The sequence below is a fragment of the Eurosta solidaginis genome, chromosome 1 (genome assembly GCF_040869045.1).
Source record: "Eurosta solidaginis isolate ZX-2024a chromosome 1, ASM4086904v1, whole genome shotgun sequence".
Lineage (NCBI taxonomy): Eukaryota > Metazoa > Arthropoda > Insecta > Diptera > Tephritidae > Eurosta > Eurosta solidaginis.
The window spans coordinates 323,471,711-323,489,095 of NC_090319.1; the positions used below are offsets into that span (position 1 = coordinate 323,471,711).

At 36.4% G+C, this 17,385-nt stretch overlaps 1 protein-coding gene across 4 annotated transcripts in view; it reads left to right on the forward strand.

The window, feature by feature from the left end:
• Positions 1 to 17,385, forward strand: part of Fancd2 — a 64,245-nt gene that overhangs the window by 35,328 nt on the left and 11,532 nt on the right. For all 4 annotated transcript variants that reach the window (XM_067761948.1, XM_067761950.1, XM_067761947.1 and 1 more), the window contains 9 exons: positions 49 to 212; positions 354 to 508; positions 1,487 to 1,688; positions 1,755 to 1,871; positions 9,745 to 10,024; positions 10,088 to 10,223; positions 14,487 to 14,706; positions 14,769 to 15,027; positions 16,580 to 16,760. In XM_067761948.1, coding sequence (XP_067618049.1) covers positions 49 to 212; positions 354 to 508; positions 1,487 to 1,688; positions 1,755 to 1,871; positions 9,745 to 10,024; positions 10,088 to 10,223; positions 14,487 to 14,706; positions 14,769 to 15,027; positions 16,580 to 16,760 — 1,714 coding nt within the window. The remainder of the gene's footprint in view (positions 1 to 48; positions 213 to 353; positions 509 to 1,486; positions 1,689 to 1,754; positions 1,872 to 9,744; positions 10,025 to 10,087; positions 10,224 to 14,486; positions 14,707 to 14,768; positions 15,028 to 16,579; positions 16,761 to 17,385) is intronic.

The following is a 17,385-nucleotide window of genomic DNA, read 5'->3' on the forward strand; positions in this document are numbered from 1 at the left end:
ATTTATATAATGTGCTAAACTTATAATTTGATGTATAATATTTTTCAGCCCTTACTGGATCGCTTGAGCGAAATGTCACTTTCACAAACCCGCCTAGCCATGGAAATAGTGTGTTCCATAGCTTTCCCACCGCCACCTCTTTCCGAATGTACAGTACTGCAGGATCAGTTGGATATGCTTTTAAAAAAGCAAATAATCAATCATTCAGTACAGTAAGTACCTGAATACCTATTGCTTTATAAAGCAAAGTTATGCCGTAAATCAGTTACTCTATGTTGGAGCCAGTTCGCATCCGAAATGTCTATTGTTTTATATTAGATACATTTAATTCCTCTATCCCCTACTCTTTCTAGTGTTAAAAAGCAAGGCATTATTGGCAGTGTGCAGTTAATCGATTGTATGGCGCGCATAGAAGACACCATTATTGAGCACGATGATTTCAACACATCATATTCGAATGCTAGCTCGCTACCCGATGGACGTGGAAAAATGGCTGCAAACTTTATAAGTAAGCCGTACAGTTCTCCTATTGAGGACGAAGTATAAAATCGCGCTAACTACACCTTTTCTAGCTTAAGTTCAGAAATTTACAATTCAAGTTCAGAAAATTGCAATTCAAATTCAGAAAATTACAATTCAAGTTCAGAATTTCGAATTCAAGTTCAGAAAATTTCAATTAAAGTTCAGACAATTCAAGTTCAGTATTTCCAATTCAAGTTCAGAAAATTCCAATTCAAGTTCAGAAATTCGAATTTAAATTTAGAAAATTGCAATTCAAGTTCAAAAAATTACAATTCAAGTTCAGAATTTCCAATTCAAGTTCAGAAAATTATAATTAAAGTTCAGAACATTACAATTCAAGTTCAAAATTTCCAATTCAAGTTCAGAAAATTCTAATTGAAGTTCAGAAATTCCAATTTAAATTCAGAAAATTACAATTCAACCTCAGAAAATTATAATTCAAGTTCAGAATTTTCATTTCAAGTTCAGAAAATTACAATTCAAGTTTAGAAAATTACAATTCACGTTCAGAAAATTGCATTTCAAGTTCAGAAAATTACAATTCAAGTTCAGAATTTCCAATTTAAATTCAGAAATTTACAATTCAAGTTCAGAAATTTACAATTCAAGTTCAGAGTTTCCAATTCAAGTTCAGAAAATTACAATTCAAGTTCAGAAAATTACAATTCAAGTTCAGAAAGTTTGTCAGGATTTTTTTTTTCATGCAATGGTAAAGGTGTAGTTTATCTATCTGTTGAAAAACGACTTATCTCACTCAGCTGCCGCTTTGAAAATGCTGTTTTAATAAAAATTCAATATACATATTAATATAAAAAACAAGCTTTTTTGCAGCCAATTTCGAGATAAAGCGTTCTTCAAACAAAATTTTTTTAATTTCCAACACTTTTGAGTAGGCGCTCTAAATTGCACTACCCAATATGCATTGACTTTTCTATCACGCATTATTATTATTCAAATTTTTTAGTGCTTGTGGAATCGGCTGCAGTGCATTGCCCCGAATCTTTAGCTTTATTTTATGACGAGTTGGCTAGTAGCTGTATGTGTATGCCCAGCGAACGCGATTCTTGCACACAATTGGACAAACCATATTTGATTTGGTTATGCGATGTTATGACCTTCTATTTTCAAAATAGTTTCGTTGCTGAACACTCACCGACTAATACTTTGTGAGTTCACTATAAATACAATTTTTTTTTGCAAAATTTTGTAAAATGCATTATCCGTCATTTTAGTGGCATCAATTTGACATACCAAAAATGTATTAATACAATTGAGGATACAATGGACGAAAGCGAAGTACCACCTATTGCTATTAACATAGCAGAACTGGTATTAAAGCCGGGTACAAAGTAAGTACGAATGTTTTTGCATCAGATAGAGGTTCGCTGTAGAAGAACACCCTGTATTAGGAAACTGTAATGTACCTTACCTTTGGTACAAATTACTTTTGTTAAATAAAATAGAACGATTGAGAAGGCAAGTGTTTTATTATAGTTCGTGTCTAGAACAATCTTCAATAATAATATGTATATCAAGAGTGGTACAATAAAAGTGGTTGTGTAGTAATATGTATATATAGGAATGTGTATTGTGAATCGATTGTATGTGTGTTCCTGAACCGATGATAGGTTCGTTCCTGACATCCCTCCTTTTCAGCGGTACCTTGCGGGTGTTTTAATCACACGTCCAGAGCGAGTGCGTGGTGGATGATTGAGTCTAGCTGCATCCTGTGGTGTTGCAGGCGTGGAAGGTTCAGCTTCACGAGGCACGTCATCTGGCGGACACTGTTGTGTTGTGGTTTCTGTCGGTGGCTGTGTTGGACTCGAAGAACTTTGGTTTTTTGGTTCAACAGTAGGACGATCTGTGGACGAGTTAGGATCAACGTCGAGGGATGAAGTGGCTGGCTTAAGATGCCATGTGTTTCTTCTGTATATGGCGCCATCCTCGGTTTGTACTTTGTACGAGCGGTGTCCTTCTGGTCTCACTATATAAGCTGGAACCCAGTTATTATGGCTTTGTCTAAGCAGTACTTTCTCTTGCGTAGTGTATTCTCTACTCTGTTTTTTATTTCTATCTGCTGTTCCTTTCTCACCTTCCTTGAGTTTTGTTAGTTTTTTGCTTACGTTTTTTATTATTTTTGGATTGAGTAGCTTTTCATTGGTAGGTAATAGCGTTCTGGTTCTTCTGTTCATTAACCGTTGAACTGGAGACCCTAGGTCCATGCGTGGAGTATTCCGATGATGTAGCAGCGCTAGCTGTATGTCCGTGTTGTCTTCGAGGCACTTTTTCATCAGGTTTTTTGCCTCTTGTACATAGCGTTCGGCTAGACCATTTGAACGTGGAAACTGAGGGCTCGAAATTCTATGTTCAAAGTTCCATTCTTTCTGAAAAGCCCTGAAATCAAATTGTTTACCACCATCTGATAATAGTACTTCCGGGATGCCGAAGGTAGCAAACCACGTCTTAAGTTCTTTAATGACGTTGAAGCTGGTGATATTGTTTCGTTGTTTAAAGTCAAAGTATCCTAAGTAACTGTCTGCAATGAGGATATAATCCTTTCCTCTTAAGTGGAATATGTCCGAAGCGGCAATACTGCATGGCCGTTTCGGTGCTGCTTGTAAATTTATTCGTTCCATCTGATTATCTTTTTGTATTTTGCTGCATTCACTGCAAGTTTTTATGTACTCAGTTAAATCTTTGGTCATTGTTGGCCAGAATACATTGTCACGGGCCAGTTTTAGCGTCCCTTGTAGTCCCTTATGACTAAGGTGGCAATGTTTCATTGCTAATGGCACCATTGCGTTTGGAACCAATACTCTGTGATCTTTAAAAATTATGTCCTCGTAAACGCTGAGAGCCTCTCTGTAGTAGCAATATTTTTTTAGATTTACCGGGACTTTATTGATGATCTCTGGCCATCCTTTTAATATGGTTTACTTTAAATCATTAAGTTCTTTACTTTTTGAGGTCTCTGCTTTAAGTTCGTCTTTTCGCATTTTCATGAATGGCACAATAGCACATATTTGTAAATTTTCTGTATTTAAATCTTCACTATCTAAGTTTTCGCAGTCTCTACTCAGTAAATCTGCTACATACAATTCCGTACCTTTTTTATAAGTGACTTTTGGATTATAAGGCAGGATTTGATACATAATTCTTTGCAATCTCGGTGGTGCATCTGTAATTGGCTTTTTAAATATTGTTTCAAGAGGCTTATGGTCAGATTCGATCGTTAAATCTTTGCAACCCCAAATCTACATCTGAAATTTTTTACATGCTACTAGAATGGCGTTTGCTTCTTTTTCTAATTGGCTATAGCCCTGTTCGGTTTTTGTGAACGATTTCGCACAGTAAGCGATCGGCTTCTGTTTTTGTATTTGTACTCCGCCACATGCATAACTACTGGCATCTACTGACAGCAAAATTGGCGTTTTCGTGTCGTAATACCCTAGTACTGGTGGATTCTTATAACAGATTTTTCAATTTATTGAATGCTTCATGCGTTTAGACGGTTAAGCGCCAATTAAGTAAGTAAGTAAGAATGCTTCATTGTGTTGCGTATCCCACACCCACTCAACATCTTTTCGCAATAATTGTCTTAGTGGTTGGGTGATATCTGCCAAATTTTTTATGAATTTCGACACGTATGTTACCACACCCAAGAATCTTTGCAACTCTTTCACGTTTTCCGGTTGCTTAATTTTCGTTATAATTTCTATTTTTTCGGGATCAGGTTTTACCCCTTCAGCGGAGACTATATGTCCCAGAAACTTTACTTCTTGTGTATTAAAAACCCATTTTTCTTTATTAAGCTTAAGGCCTGCTTTTCTGAATTTGTCAAGTACTTCTTGAGTGATCCTCTCTAGTTCTAGTTTGCTGGTGGCATGCAAGAGAACATCATCATGGACACCTCCGCGTTCTTTACGTCCGCTATCAAGAAACTCATTACTTGTTGGAAAACTTCCGGAGCCGATGCTAAGCCAAATGGCATTCTTAAGCAAGAGTATCTTCCGAATGGGGTACTGAATGTCAGATATTCTGAAGTACGGGGTGTTACTTGCAGTTGCCAAAAGCCTTTTTTACAATCGAGTAAGGTGAACCACTTAGAGCCATGGATGCGGGCTGTAATTTCTTCTAAGGTAGTAAGTGGATTATAACGTCTTTTGAGATTTTTATTTATCTCCGATGGATCTAAACAGAGTCTCATTTTATTATTTTTTTTTACTACGACCATGGGTGACACAGCCGGTGTCGGCTTGGTTATGGGTTTAATTATTTTTTGCGCTACCATACTATCAAGCTCGTCTTTAACCTGCTGTCTAATAGTATGCGGGATTTTTCGCGCAGGGCATATGGTTAACTTCGGATTTTCTATTAAGTCTATGTCGTATTTGTATTGCTTAAGGCAACCAATTCCTTCAAACAAGTTTTCATCAACAGTTAAAGTTTCAATACGCTTCACTAATTTCAATTTCTCACATGTTGACTTACCAAGCACTGCTGTAACATTTGCTTTGACAACTATGTATTTTATGGGTACCTCTTGTTTTTTAATAAGCGTGTCTATGACCACTTCACCCAGTACGGGGATTTTGTGGTTTGAAAACGATGTTAATTGGTTTGTTGGCGATGGACTGATGTGAACGTCTATTTTCTTTATTATTTCGTAGTTTAAAACGTTGCACTGGCTACCTGTGTCAAGCTTAAACTTTACCATTACCTTTTTGGTCAGCGTAGCTTTTTCATACCAATCTTCGACGTCCACACTGTCTAAATCCGCACCTACCGTAGACACTAAAAAACTGTAATCGTTGCTTTCTCGGTCATGGACCAGTTCGTTGACCGTTTTGCTTTTGCAAAATTTGGTAAGGTGGCCTTTCCTTTTGCATTTTTGGCAAACCTTTTTAAAGGCCGGACAGTTACGGCGACCGTGCGTGGTATCACACCTACTGCAGTGAAAGGGTTCATCTTTTTTGTTAGTTTATTTGATCTCTTTTAGTTTGCTTTTTGTTCCACGTAACGGCGTCAACTGTGGCCGCTTGCTTCATTGTTGTTACCTGCATCTTAACTTGCTCTGCAGAGTGACATATATCTATTGCTTTTTCCAGGGTTAATTTGCTTTCCGCTAGTAGTTTTTCTCTTGTTGTGTAATTTTTTATACCCACTACTATTCTGTCGCGAATTAAAGTGTCTTCTAACGTCCCGTAGCCACAATTTTTAATTTTGCTTCTTAGATCTGTAACGAATTCATCAAATGTTTGACACTCCTTTTGTACGATGGTGTTGAATACATATCTTTCGTACGTTTCGTTGATTTGGGGTGTAAAATATTATGTAAATCGCCTTTTGATTGTGCTGACGCTTTTTTTTATCACTTTCTGTTAAATTAAAAGTATTGTAAATTACTGCTGCGTCATTTCCTACCGACGACATGAATACTGCGACTTGCACTTCTGGTTTCTTAGTATCCAGTTCTGTCGCGATCGCGTACCACTCGAATTGTTGAAGCCACAATTTCCACTCGTTTGCCACATTTTGGTAATTGTTGATGACAAAACTTTTTGGTGGTCTAATATTGTGGTCCGGTTTTTCGCTACTAGTTGTTGATTCTGGCATTTTTTCGCTTTAATTCGGGTTTCGGCACCATGTAATGTACCTTAACTTTGGTACAAATTACTTTTGTTAAATAAAATAGAACGATTGAGAAGGCACGTGTTTTATTATAGTTCGTGTCTAGAACAATCTTCAATAATAATATGTACTAGTATCGCCTGTGGTCGAAATTCGACCAACGTGTATTTTTTTCAACTCAGTATATGCATCAAGTGTTGGAAATATAGCAGACTGGTCTAACCTACTTAACTTTTTCTGTAAAATTTTTAATTTTATCTAAGACTTTGTACTTTTTGATTGTATTTTCTTAAATTTTCTACAAACTTTTCACATGTAATTATAAAAATTATGTAAAATCAAATGAAATTGACATAGAATTATGGTGAAATTACTTGAAATTAAGTGAACAGTTCCATATAAAAACGCAATAAGTGCACTTAGACTTTTTTCCGGGTTTTAATGTGATCATTGTGGAAATATGAAGATTCTAATCTTCGGATAGAGCACTTACATAATTTGTCCAAAGATGGCGCGCTTTTGTGCAAGAAAGTAAATATCGATATTTGGAGAGATTGTTGGATTTACAAAAAACTTTTTCTATTAATTATAAACAAATAGAGTAATATTTGTTAACAAAAATAGGCCTATGCACTGCGGCTGATCTATACGAATCGATTAATATCACTTTTATATGATTTTACGTATGCTATCTATGCGAAACCGCCTGTCAATTGTTTGTATGGACATTTTGTTAGCGTATCAATATATAGATAGTGGTTAATATACTGCCTATGCAATATTTCGACCTAAAATCGAAAACGTTTTTGGGTCGTTTTTTTTCGTTTAATATACAACGTGAAATTTTCCGATTCAATCAAGTTGCATTTAAATAATAATAAACTAAGTTGAAATAAAAGATCATATAATAAAATAAAATAAGAAATATCAAAATAAATTAGCATAAAAGACAATATACAAATTTTAATGTAATATCTTTGTAGCAAATTTATTTATTTTTTGTTCACTATAAGACGTGCTATATCTAAAATGAGCATAAAATCTGGAAATGCAAAAAATATTTGGGTCAAATTTGCAATTCATTGTTATAAATAAATAAATTTAGTGAGTTTGAACAAAAGTTGACTCATTATTTCTGATTTCATTTTTTTTAAAGCACCTAAAATGAAAAACAAAGAATCTGTTAAATAAAGACCTATGCTTTTACGTGTAAGTAAAATGTGTCCAAAAAAATAGGCCGGTTAAGTTATTACTTCTCTTTAAAGTTTTTTTGTGCGTTAACAATTATTTTAGAACAATTTTTTAAAGATTTTGGTACAAACCAATATAGGTAATTGGGAACAATATTTTATTTCAACAGAAAATGAGCGAAGCAGTAGTTCTCTCACCGTTTGGCGTGTACAAATATATACATACGTAGAGATGAAACATTTGAGCAACGGAACAATTGAGAATTTGGAGCTATGTACCCAGGGGGGTTTGTGAACATAATGCGTCCTACAGATGACAATTTCGATAGTTGCACAGATTTTCGAATTTACAAAAAACTTTTTCTATTAAGCCTGTCAATTGATTGTATGGAAATTTTGTTAGCGTATTAATATATAGATAGTGGATAATATACTGCCTATGCAATATTTCGACCTAAAATCGAAAACGTTTTTGGGTCGTTTTTTTTCGTTTAATATACAACGTGAAATTTTCCGATTCAATCAAGTTGCATTTAAGTAATAATAAACTAAGTTGAAATAAAAGATAATATAATAAAATAAAATAAGAAATATCAAAATAAATTAGCATAAAAGACATACAAATTTTAATGTAATATCTTTGTAGCAAATTTAATATACAACGTGATAAAAGATAATATAATAAAATAAAATAAGAAATATCAAAATAAATTAGCATAAAAGACAATATACAAATTTTAATGTAATATCTTTGTAGCAAATTTATTTATTTTTTGTTCACTATAAGACGTGCTATTTCTAAAATGAGCATAAAATCTGGAAATGCAAAAAACATTTGGGTTAAATTTGCAATTAATTGTTATAAATAAATAAATTTAGTGAGTTTGAACAAAAGTTGACTCATTATTTCTGATTTCATGCTTTTTAAAGCACCTAAAATGAAAAACAAAGAATCTGTTAAATAAAGACCTATGCTTTTAGTTGTAAGTAAAATTTGTCCAAAAAAATAGGCCGGTTAAGTTATTACTTCTCTTTAAAGTTTTTTGTGCGCTAACAATTATTTTAGAACAATTTTTTAAGGATTTTGGTACAAACCAATATAGGTAATTGGAAACAATGGGAAACAATATTTTATTTCAACAGAAAATGAGCGAAGCAGTAGTTCTCTCACCGTTTGGCGTGTACAAATATATACATATGTAGAGATGAAACATTTGGGCCACGCAACAATTGAGAATTTGGAGCTATTTACTCAGGGGGGTTTGTGAACATAATGCGTCCTACAGATGGCAATTTCGATAGTTGCACAGATTTTCGAATTTACAAAAAACTTTTTCTATTAATTATAAACAAATATAGTAATATTTGTTAACAAAAATAGGCCTATGCACTGCGGCTGATCAATACGAATCGATTCATATAACTTTTATATGATTTTACGTATGCTAAGTATGCGAAACAGCCTGTCAATTGATTGTATGGAAATTTTGTTAGCGTATTAATATATAGATATCAATAGTGGTACAATAAAAATGGTTGTGTAGTAATATGTATATATAGGAATGTGTATTGTGAATCGATTGTATGTGTGTTCCTGAACCGATGATAGGTTCGTTCCTGACAGAAACTTTTCAAGAATGCTTTTGTCAGAAATAGCAAGCAAATTTTAAAAAATATGCTGACGAGGTGCTGAACTTGTGCGATCACTCTGACTCAACTGTCGTTATGTAATAAATAACTTCTGAATACCATAATTACTTCTGACAGTCAAGCAGCAATTAAGGCGTTAGCTGCACCATATACTAGCTCAAAGCTGGTAGGGTCATACAAACAACTCTTATCGGCGCTGACCGAAACTCCGGAAATATCCATTATCTGGGTTCCGGGACATAGGGAAATCGAGGGAAATGAGATGGCTGACGAACTGGTACGTAGTGGCTCAGCAGGGGGGAAAAAGGGAAGAGCACTGCGGATTGTGCGACTTCAAAAGTCATTTGGCCGGACTACAACGAAAGGAAAATAAGGTATCTACTGGGGAGATCCAGGGCCGACCCTGGCCTTTAGGCACACATGCGGAAAAGATGGGTATTCCGCACAACGACCAATGCAGAAGTTGTAAGGACATAGATGAAAAAGAGGCTGTCGAGCAATTTCTGTGTAAATGCCCGGCTCTAGGTAGAACCCGTTTAAGATCATTCTAGGAAGATTAGCGGTAATAGGGATGACAAATATTCTTGATTTTATAAACAACTCAGGCTGGTTGTAAAACATATCCATGTAGTACTCAGTAGGTTCAGATGAGTTTCATGGCATCAAAACGGCTTTTCATTAGCTACTTGGGCGAACAGGGTTGCAGCCATTATACCTACTATAATTACACGTGTTTTTTCTTAAATTGCAGCTCCTCAACTTCCATACTCGTTCTGGCTCCTCTCTTTAATTTAGTACGCTCACTTCATTTGCAACGCTATCAAGGTAGTTTGGAGCAAATAAATGCATTACTTGGTTGTGCTATCATACTACCATCATTTTTTGACGAATCGAATACCGATGCAATATTTTACGATTATGATGAGCAGGTACAAAAACGTATTTTGGATATATATTTTCATTGTGTTAATTGGATGCGTGAGACTGTGAGCTCGTTTTCAACACAGCAAGAGGAGATGATACGTTGTAAGGTAAAAGGGAAGCAACATTGTAAAGTTTTAATACAAAATTAACAAATGTCTATACTTCAAAAGGTGTTACAACGTTTGAGCGACCTTATTAATACCGAAGACAAAGTACGATTGTTATTGGACAAAGCACCAGCTGATTATATACCACCACAAGCCCAATTTATTACTTCGAATGCTGTTACTAGCGAAAAAATTGAAGGTTTGTAATATGCGCAGTAAAAATCACTACATTTGTTGTAATTTTCGAATATTCGAATGAGCATTAAGCTTTCGCATAATTCGAATTTTAATATAAAAAAAAAATAATTCACAGAATTTCATCAATAACACTGCACAGCACTCAGCTGGGTATTGGGCCAAACCAATTTTTTTATACTCAGCTGAGCAGAGCTCACAGAGTATATTAATTTTGTTCGCATAACGGTAATCCGTAACGGCATAAACTAATCGAGATATATATATACTTCTATATATCAAAATGATCTGGGCGAAACAAGAAATTTATTTAGCCACGTCCGTTCGTCCGTCTGTCCGTAAACACGATAACTTGAGTAAATCAGTGCACTACTCACTGGCGATAATCGCATTATCTTAGGCGATTTCAATGCCCATCACGATCTGTGGCATTCAAACCTGCAGGCGGACAGCAGGGGTGAGATGTTGGCGGATCAGATAGAAGAAACGACGTTCTGCACAATAAACGGAGACGCCCCCCATCATATAGTAGGAAGCTGTCACAGTTCGCCAGCTCTGTCCATTGTGAGCGCAGGTCTGGTAAACTACGTCAACTGGCAGCCGATGGTAACATTGACATCTGACCACCTGCCTATACTTATTTCGCTCGAGCGAACCGCCGACTTCATCGTCGCCGAAAACCGCACTTTCATAAACTTTAAAAAAGGAAAGTGGGATGAGTACAAATCCTTTACAGACAATCGCTTTGCTGCCCTTCCTATCCCGACTGATGCTCGCCAAGGGGAACGTGCTTTCCGCAAGGTCATTCAATCCGCTTCGGCTCGTTTTATTCCCGACGGAAGAATTCCCGAAATCCGGCCCCATTTTCCGGCGGAGGCCGCAAATTTAGCGAGAGAACGTGGCCTCATAAGACAGCTCGATCCCGGCGACCCTCAAATAAGAGATATAAACCAACGCATCAGATTGCTTGTGGATGAACACAAGAGGGCGAAATGGGAGGAGCATTTAAGGAATTGTAACCTCTCCGCCGGTGTGATAAGCTTTGTTCCGCCGTAAAGTCCCTATCGAATCCGTCTAAGCACAACGACAAAATTTCCATCGCCTTTGGCGATGAAGTGCTGTCGAATGCGAGAAAATGCGCGAGCGCTTTTTGCCGACAACATATAATGCATTCTATGGTTAACGAAGTTAGACGACGGGCCAACAGACGCGCACATAAACATAAATACAGCGCGCCCCCAAATTACCAACACCGGCAAAGAGGTTGAGGATGCCATCGGCCATGCTAAACCATCTAATGTAGTGGGCCCAGACGGCATAGCCATGCCGATGCTTAAAAACCTAGGTAAAGAGGGATTCAAATATTTAGCACATGTCTTCAACCTGTCTGTTTCCACCTTTGTCATCCCCGAAAAATTGAAAATGGCCAAGGTGGTGCCACCACTAAAGCCTGGGAAACCAGCTAACATAGGATATTCTTATCGCCCAATATCTCTCCTATCTCCAGTAACCAAGACACATGAAGCATTCTGCTCCCCTACTTTAAAGCAAATTTGCAACTAGCCAATCATCAGCATGGCTTCAGAAAACTACATAGCATAACCATCGCGCTAAATGCCATTAGTACTCAGATAAATTGGGGTTTAAATTAAAACCCCCACCATAGGACAGTACTCGTTGCGTTAGACGTGTCAAAAGCTTTTGATACGGTCAACCATGGCACGTTACTGCAAGACCTGGAAGGGTCTGCCCTTCCCCCAAGTCTTAAAAGGTGGACCGCAAATTATCTGTCTGCTCGGCAGGCATCGGTGCAATTCAGGAACGCAACATCCAAGCTAAGAAGAATTAAACAAGGGGTGCCACAGGGTGGTATCATATCCCCACTTCTGTTTAACTTCTACATATCAAAGCTACCTTCACCACCAGAAGGAGTCACTATCGTTTCCTACGCCGATGACTGCACAATAATGGCCACAGGCCCAGGCCTACAGATCGATGAGCTTTGCATCAAAATAAACGGTTATCTCCCTGATCTTTCCAGTTTCTTCGCCTCGCCAAACCTGACAGCATCGACTAAATCATCGGCGACCTTATTTACAACATGGACGTCCCAAATGTTGACCATTTTGATCCACGTCAATGGCACTACGCTACCGACTGTCCTACACCCCAAAATCTTGGGTGTAACGTTCGATCAGAATCTACCTTTTTAATGAGCATGCAGCGGCAACTGTGCCGAAAATCCAGAGCCGCAATAAAATCCTCAAATCTCTCGCTGGCAGTACTTGGGGTAAAGATAAAGAAACGCTCATTACCACTTACAAAGCAATTGGCCAGCCGATTGCATGCTACGCGTCCCGATATGGTCCCCAAGCCTAAACTGGAAGAAGATACAGGCCTGCCAAAATACCGCCAAATACGGCGACAATACTCCCCATCAGGGAGAGAAATGAAATGCTAACCAAACAGTTTCTTTTGAATACCCAGAAACCAGGGCATCTCAACAGACATCTGATTGGCGAGCCTATACCGCCCAGGGGCTTAAAAAGTCATCTCCGTAAGAATTATGAGAAAATACGACACCTGAGTACACAGCCGTATGAAGCTAAAATACACAAGCATGTCCTCAGTGAAATCTACAAACAGGCGTCGGGCCTCTATGTCAGGAATTGCCCGGTGAATCCTGTACTCAAAGAACAATACCCAAAACAAAAAAACAATACCCTAGGGAAACGCGCGTCACTCTAACTGAACTTCGATCTTGGTACTGTAACAGGTTAAACCCTTACCTATCCAGAATCAGCCCCCACGTACAAAACATATGTCCTGGTTGTAACCAACCATGTCTTTAACTGTATCGTAACGAATTTTGGGAAATTCCGCTTATTTGAAACCTTTTGCTAACGTTCGTATCGCTAAACTGTTGAATAAATTACTACAATATTCTCTATTTGCCAATTGGTCTTTATTAGACTGCTTTGGGAGTATTACAATTATACTTCACTTCGCAACTGATAGCATGTTTAAATCAAACTGATTACTGATTACTCAGCTTGCGCTGCTTTTATACTCTCCGTTGCTTCATTCGCATATTTCTACTAAAGTCTAGACGTTTCGCCTTCTAGAACTGCTGTATTTCCTGCTTGATAATTGAGCTACATATATGCGTCTGTATGTGTGAGCAACTAATTTCGGCTGATGACAACATGTGTGTGCGTGTGTTATTCTTCATCACCTTTTATGTACGTGTGTAATGGATTAAATTCATGTATTCATGTACATGAGAGTGGCCGCTTGCTTTATTGTTGTTGTGCCTTTATTTACTAACCGCTTAGTGATGCTAAAATTCGCCACAGTATTGTGGAACCAACGCTTCTAACACCCCTCTCATTATGGTCCACCCCTGTTGAAACAGCAAGTCTCCTTGAACTCCCGTTAGAGGACATTGATGACAATTTGTGATCGGTCGCACCTATTGGATGGGGCTAAGCACTGCTACGACAACAACAACATTAAATTGTGTATGCGTATATGTTGTTGTTATCAGAATATTAGTTTGACAATTTTACGAAATTTGAATTTTATTAGAAGTTACAGCACTGAGCCTATTTCGAAATATTATTTGAAACTTTGTGACATTATTGGAATCGAACCATTTCCAATGACGTTAATAGCCATAAGTTAAAAAAAAATCTTAGAATTTCGGAAAAGTGCCAAACTTTTACTTTTATTATTAATCTTTAGCTACCAGAGAATACTCAAGCTTCGCAAATATACGCTATACAAAAGTGAAAAAATTCAAAGATTGTAACATCATTAAAATGATAGAAATAAAAATTTTAAACAAAATATGAGTAGAAACCGTGATTTGATATTCCCGAAATTGTGCAATTCGTTGCAAACACTAGACGACTTTTTAATTTTTCTAATAAAGTATCAAAGTATCATTTGTAATTTTTCTATTTTCGAATATGAGTTTTAAAGTGAACGAAATTTTCAGCACTAATTGCCTTATTCGTGCTGATTTGGAGCTTTACGGTCGATGAATTTAAGGCAAAAAATATCTTTTAAAAAAATTTTGTCTTCCTGTTCCCTCCCACGCGTTTCGATGCTGTCGCATCTTCTTCAGGGAATCTGATTTTTTATTTAAGAAAAGAAAGTAAATCGTTAATAATTATACACATATCAATCAACAGTTATTTTATATCACACTTAAATTCAACTATTTAGTAATAACTTATTCATTGAATTTTTTCTTCCTTCCCAGCACGCGGCAGACCAGTGTCCTCAACAAAACTGACGCAACCAAAACCACAACAAAATGATAAAGATTTCAATTCTGAAACCATTATATTCAATGATACTCATGTAGTTAATACAACAAATGGTGGGGACATTACAGTTAAATTGGCTAACATTGGACGTTCTAAAGGCATAGAAAATAAGAAAAAATTTGATGTACTCTATGGACCGCGGGAGTTGTATAGGTGAGAGATTTAATAACCGCTAATTAAATTTTTTTTTTTCAAATTAATATGCTTACTTCTAGACAAATGGATTCGGATATTATGTTAATACTACGCGAAGAACTAGTTTTACAATACCCGTTACCAGCCAATGATATTGGAAAACGTATTGGCTTACTTGAATTCCGCTTCATCTTAAATGATTTAGTGTGCAAATTAGAATCGATTACCGGTGCACAAAAGTTTCAAAGTGAACAACCATTGCAACATGTTGCAAAACCTGAATATTTTATGTATGACTTGTCGAAGTTTTTGCAATCAATTATGAAGAGCATGTCGAGGGTAAGTAATTGCTGAGGGTAGATGTCCTGTGTCGAAGAATACTTTTTTTTAAACGCAGCTAATTTATCTAAATATTTAATTGACCAATTAAACGGATTATATATATATATATATATATAAATTAAAAGCGATAAATTACATAACCATACAAATGATCAGCGGGTCGGGTAAAGCGAGGTTGAGATTGAACCGGGATCCGCTAGGCCAATTCTGGTATTAATAAAAAATGAATGCAAGGCACGATATACCTCCAAGGATATTTTGGCCGAGCTTCTCTTCCAATTTGCGTGGCGCGCAACTTTTTATTTTTTCCTACAAATTATTAATATTTTATGTCGATTCCCAACGGCATCTGCAAGCAGAAGAATTTTCGCTAAGAGGCTTGTCATGGCAGAAATACACTAGGAATGTTTGCCCAACAACTGCATAGGGACGTTTAAAAGTTTTCTAATTGGAACAACTTGTTTTAAAGAATTTGATGTTGCCAAAGACCCAATACCTTCGGTTTGTTAGACAAGCACGCTACTCTAACAGCGCGTCCAATTCTGATAGCGGACTCGTATTTGCGTATCAAATTGATGGCAGTACATTACCAGATCTTCAGTTTTTTGTTTGCTTATTACTATTATTTTTACTTTTAAAATGCAATAACTAAATCAATTTCGAACCTCTAAAGTCAATATCGGTGTTCTAGAAACTATTTTCGAAAACTGGAAGTTATTTCGAAAAACTTAGAAACAATTTCATCACAAACCGCTTAGTCAACTCAATTAGCTTATGCAATTATGCTGCTTTTTATGGAATTCGCTAACCTACCAAGTGTTTTATTTGCACTATATTGCAAAGAAATGCAACCAGTGAAGTATAAATAAAATGTGGTCCGTTTGGTGTTAGGACAGAATTGACTTTTATTAGAAAATACTTTCTCTTTTATACAAAACTTCTTACATGACAAATATGTGTTTACACTAATACTAACAAACTGAAAAGTAAACATGTATATTCATAATGCATATATGAGAAGTCAGCATATTATTATGGTGACCTATTTATGTACACATGTAAATAGATACATATTTATGTACACATGTAAATAGATACATATAAATATTTTGGCAGTCAATGTGACCAACAGACAAATATGTCGATCAGCGTGACTGATCGATAAGTGTGCTGGTCAATGTGACGGGTTAACAAATGTAAAGAGATATGTGCCGTGTATGTCGGCATGCACATATGATGTTGAACTCCTGCTGAGTGCAAATAATTATGTGGGTCAGTATGACATGAATTCTTGTGTGGTCGATATGAGTGTATGTAGTGAAAAGCATTCCAAGTTTTTTTTACAGTATAAAATAATGCCTGAAATATTTGGGAAATTTTGCCACCTTAACAGTCCTTTGCGCAAATTCCAAATCTACTGAAAACGGCTATTCTTCTATGTAAATTCAACGTACCAACCGGAAAGCGATCACTCTGTTTATTTCGAACACTTACAATGTCTTTTTTGATTTCGTTTGATAATAAACCGTTATATATATTTTTTTTACAGCTTTCAACCGAGATCAATAAACAATTGGAGGAGGTAAATCGTGTTTATAGTAATGGTGATCTTTTCACCACCGAATTCAATTATGTAAAAGCTTGTTTCAATATGTGTGTACGCTTGCTGGCAGTTTTTTTCTCTTGGCCACAATTTAATGATGGTAATACCACGGCAAAGCTTTTAAAAGGTAGTTTTAAAAAATATGACTATGTATGTGTGCACAGAGTATATGTGACGCTCCGCGAGAAAAGGCCCCTTAAACGAATACCGTTGATTTCACATGGCGAGGTGGGTCGTGTGCGCTAGCTTTCGCATGATGGCCCGTATATGGCACAATTATTGTGGACTTTAACTGCTCGTTACTCAAAAAGTAATAAAGGTATCGATCTCTGGTTTTTACCAATTTACAGAACAAAGTTTCGTTTGTAATAGATCTGAAAACAAAAATTGATTTTTTTTGAAGGAGTCCCTTCTCGCGCACCGTCATATACGCCTATTAGACCCACCCAAGAATATGAAGAATTTTGTCGAGGCAAATTGTTTTTGTGGAACTTTTTACATTTCTATATTCAGCTGAGCTGAGCTCACAGAGTATATTAATGTTGTTCGCATAATGGTATCCCGTAACGGCATAAACTAATCGAGATAGATATAGACTTCTATATATCAAAATCTTCTGGGCGAAAAAAGAAATGCATTTAGCCATGTCTGTCCGTAATCACGATAACTTGAGTAAATTTTGAGTTATCTTAATAAAATTTGGTATGTAAGTTCCTGGGCACTCATCTCAGATCGCTATTTAAAATGAACGA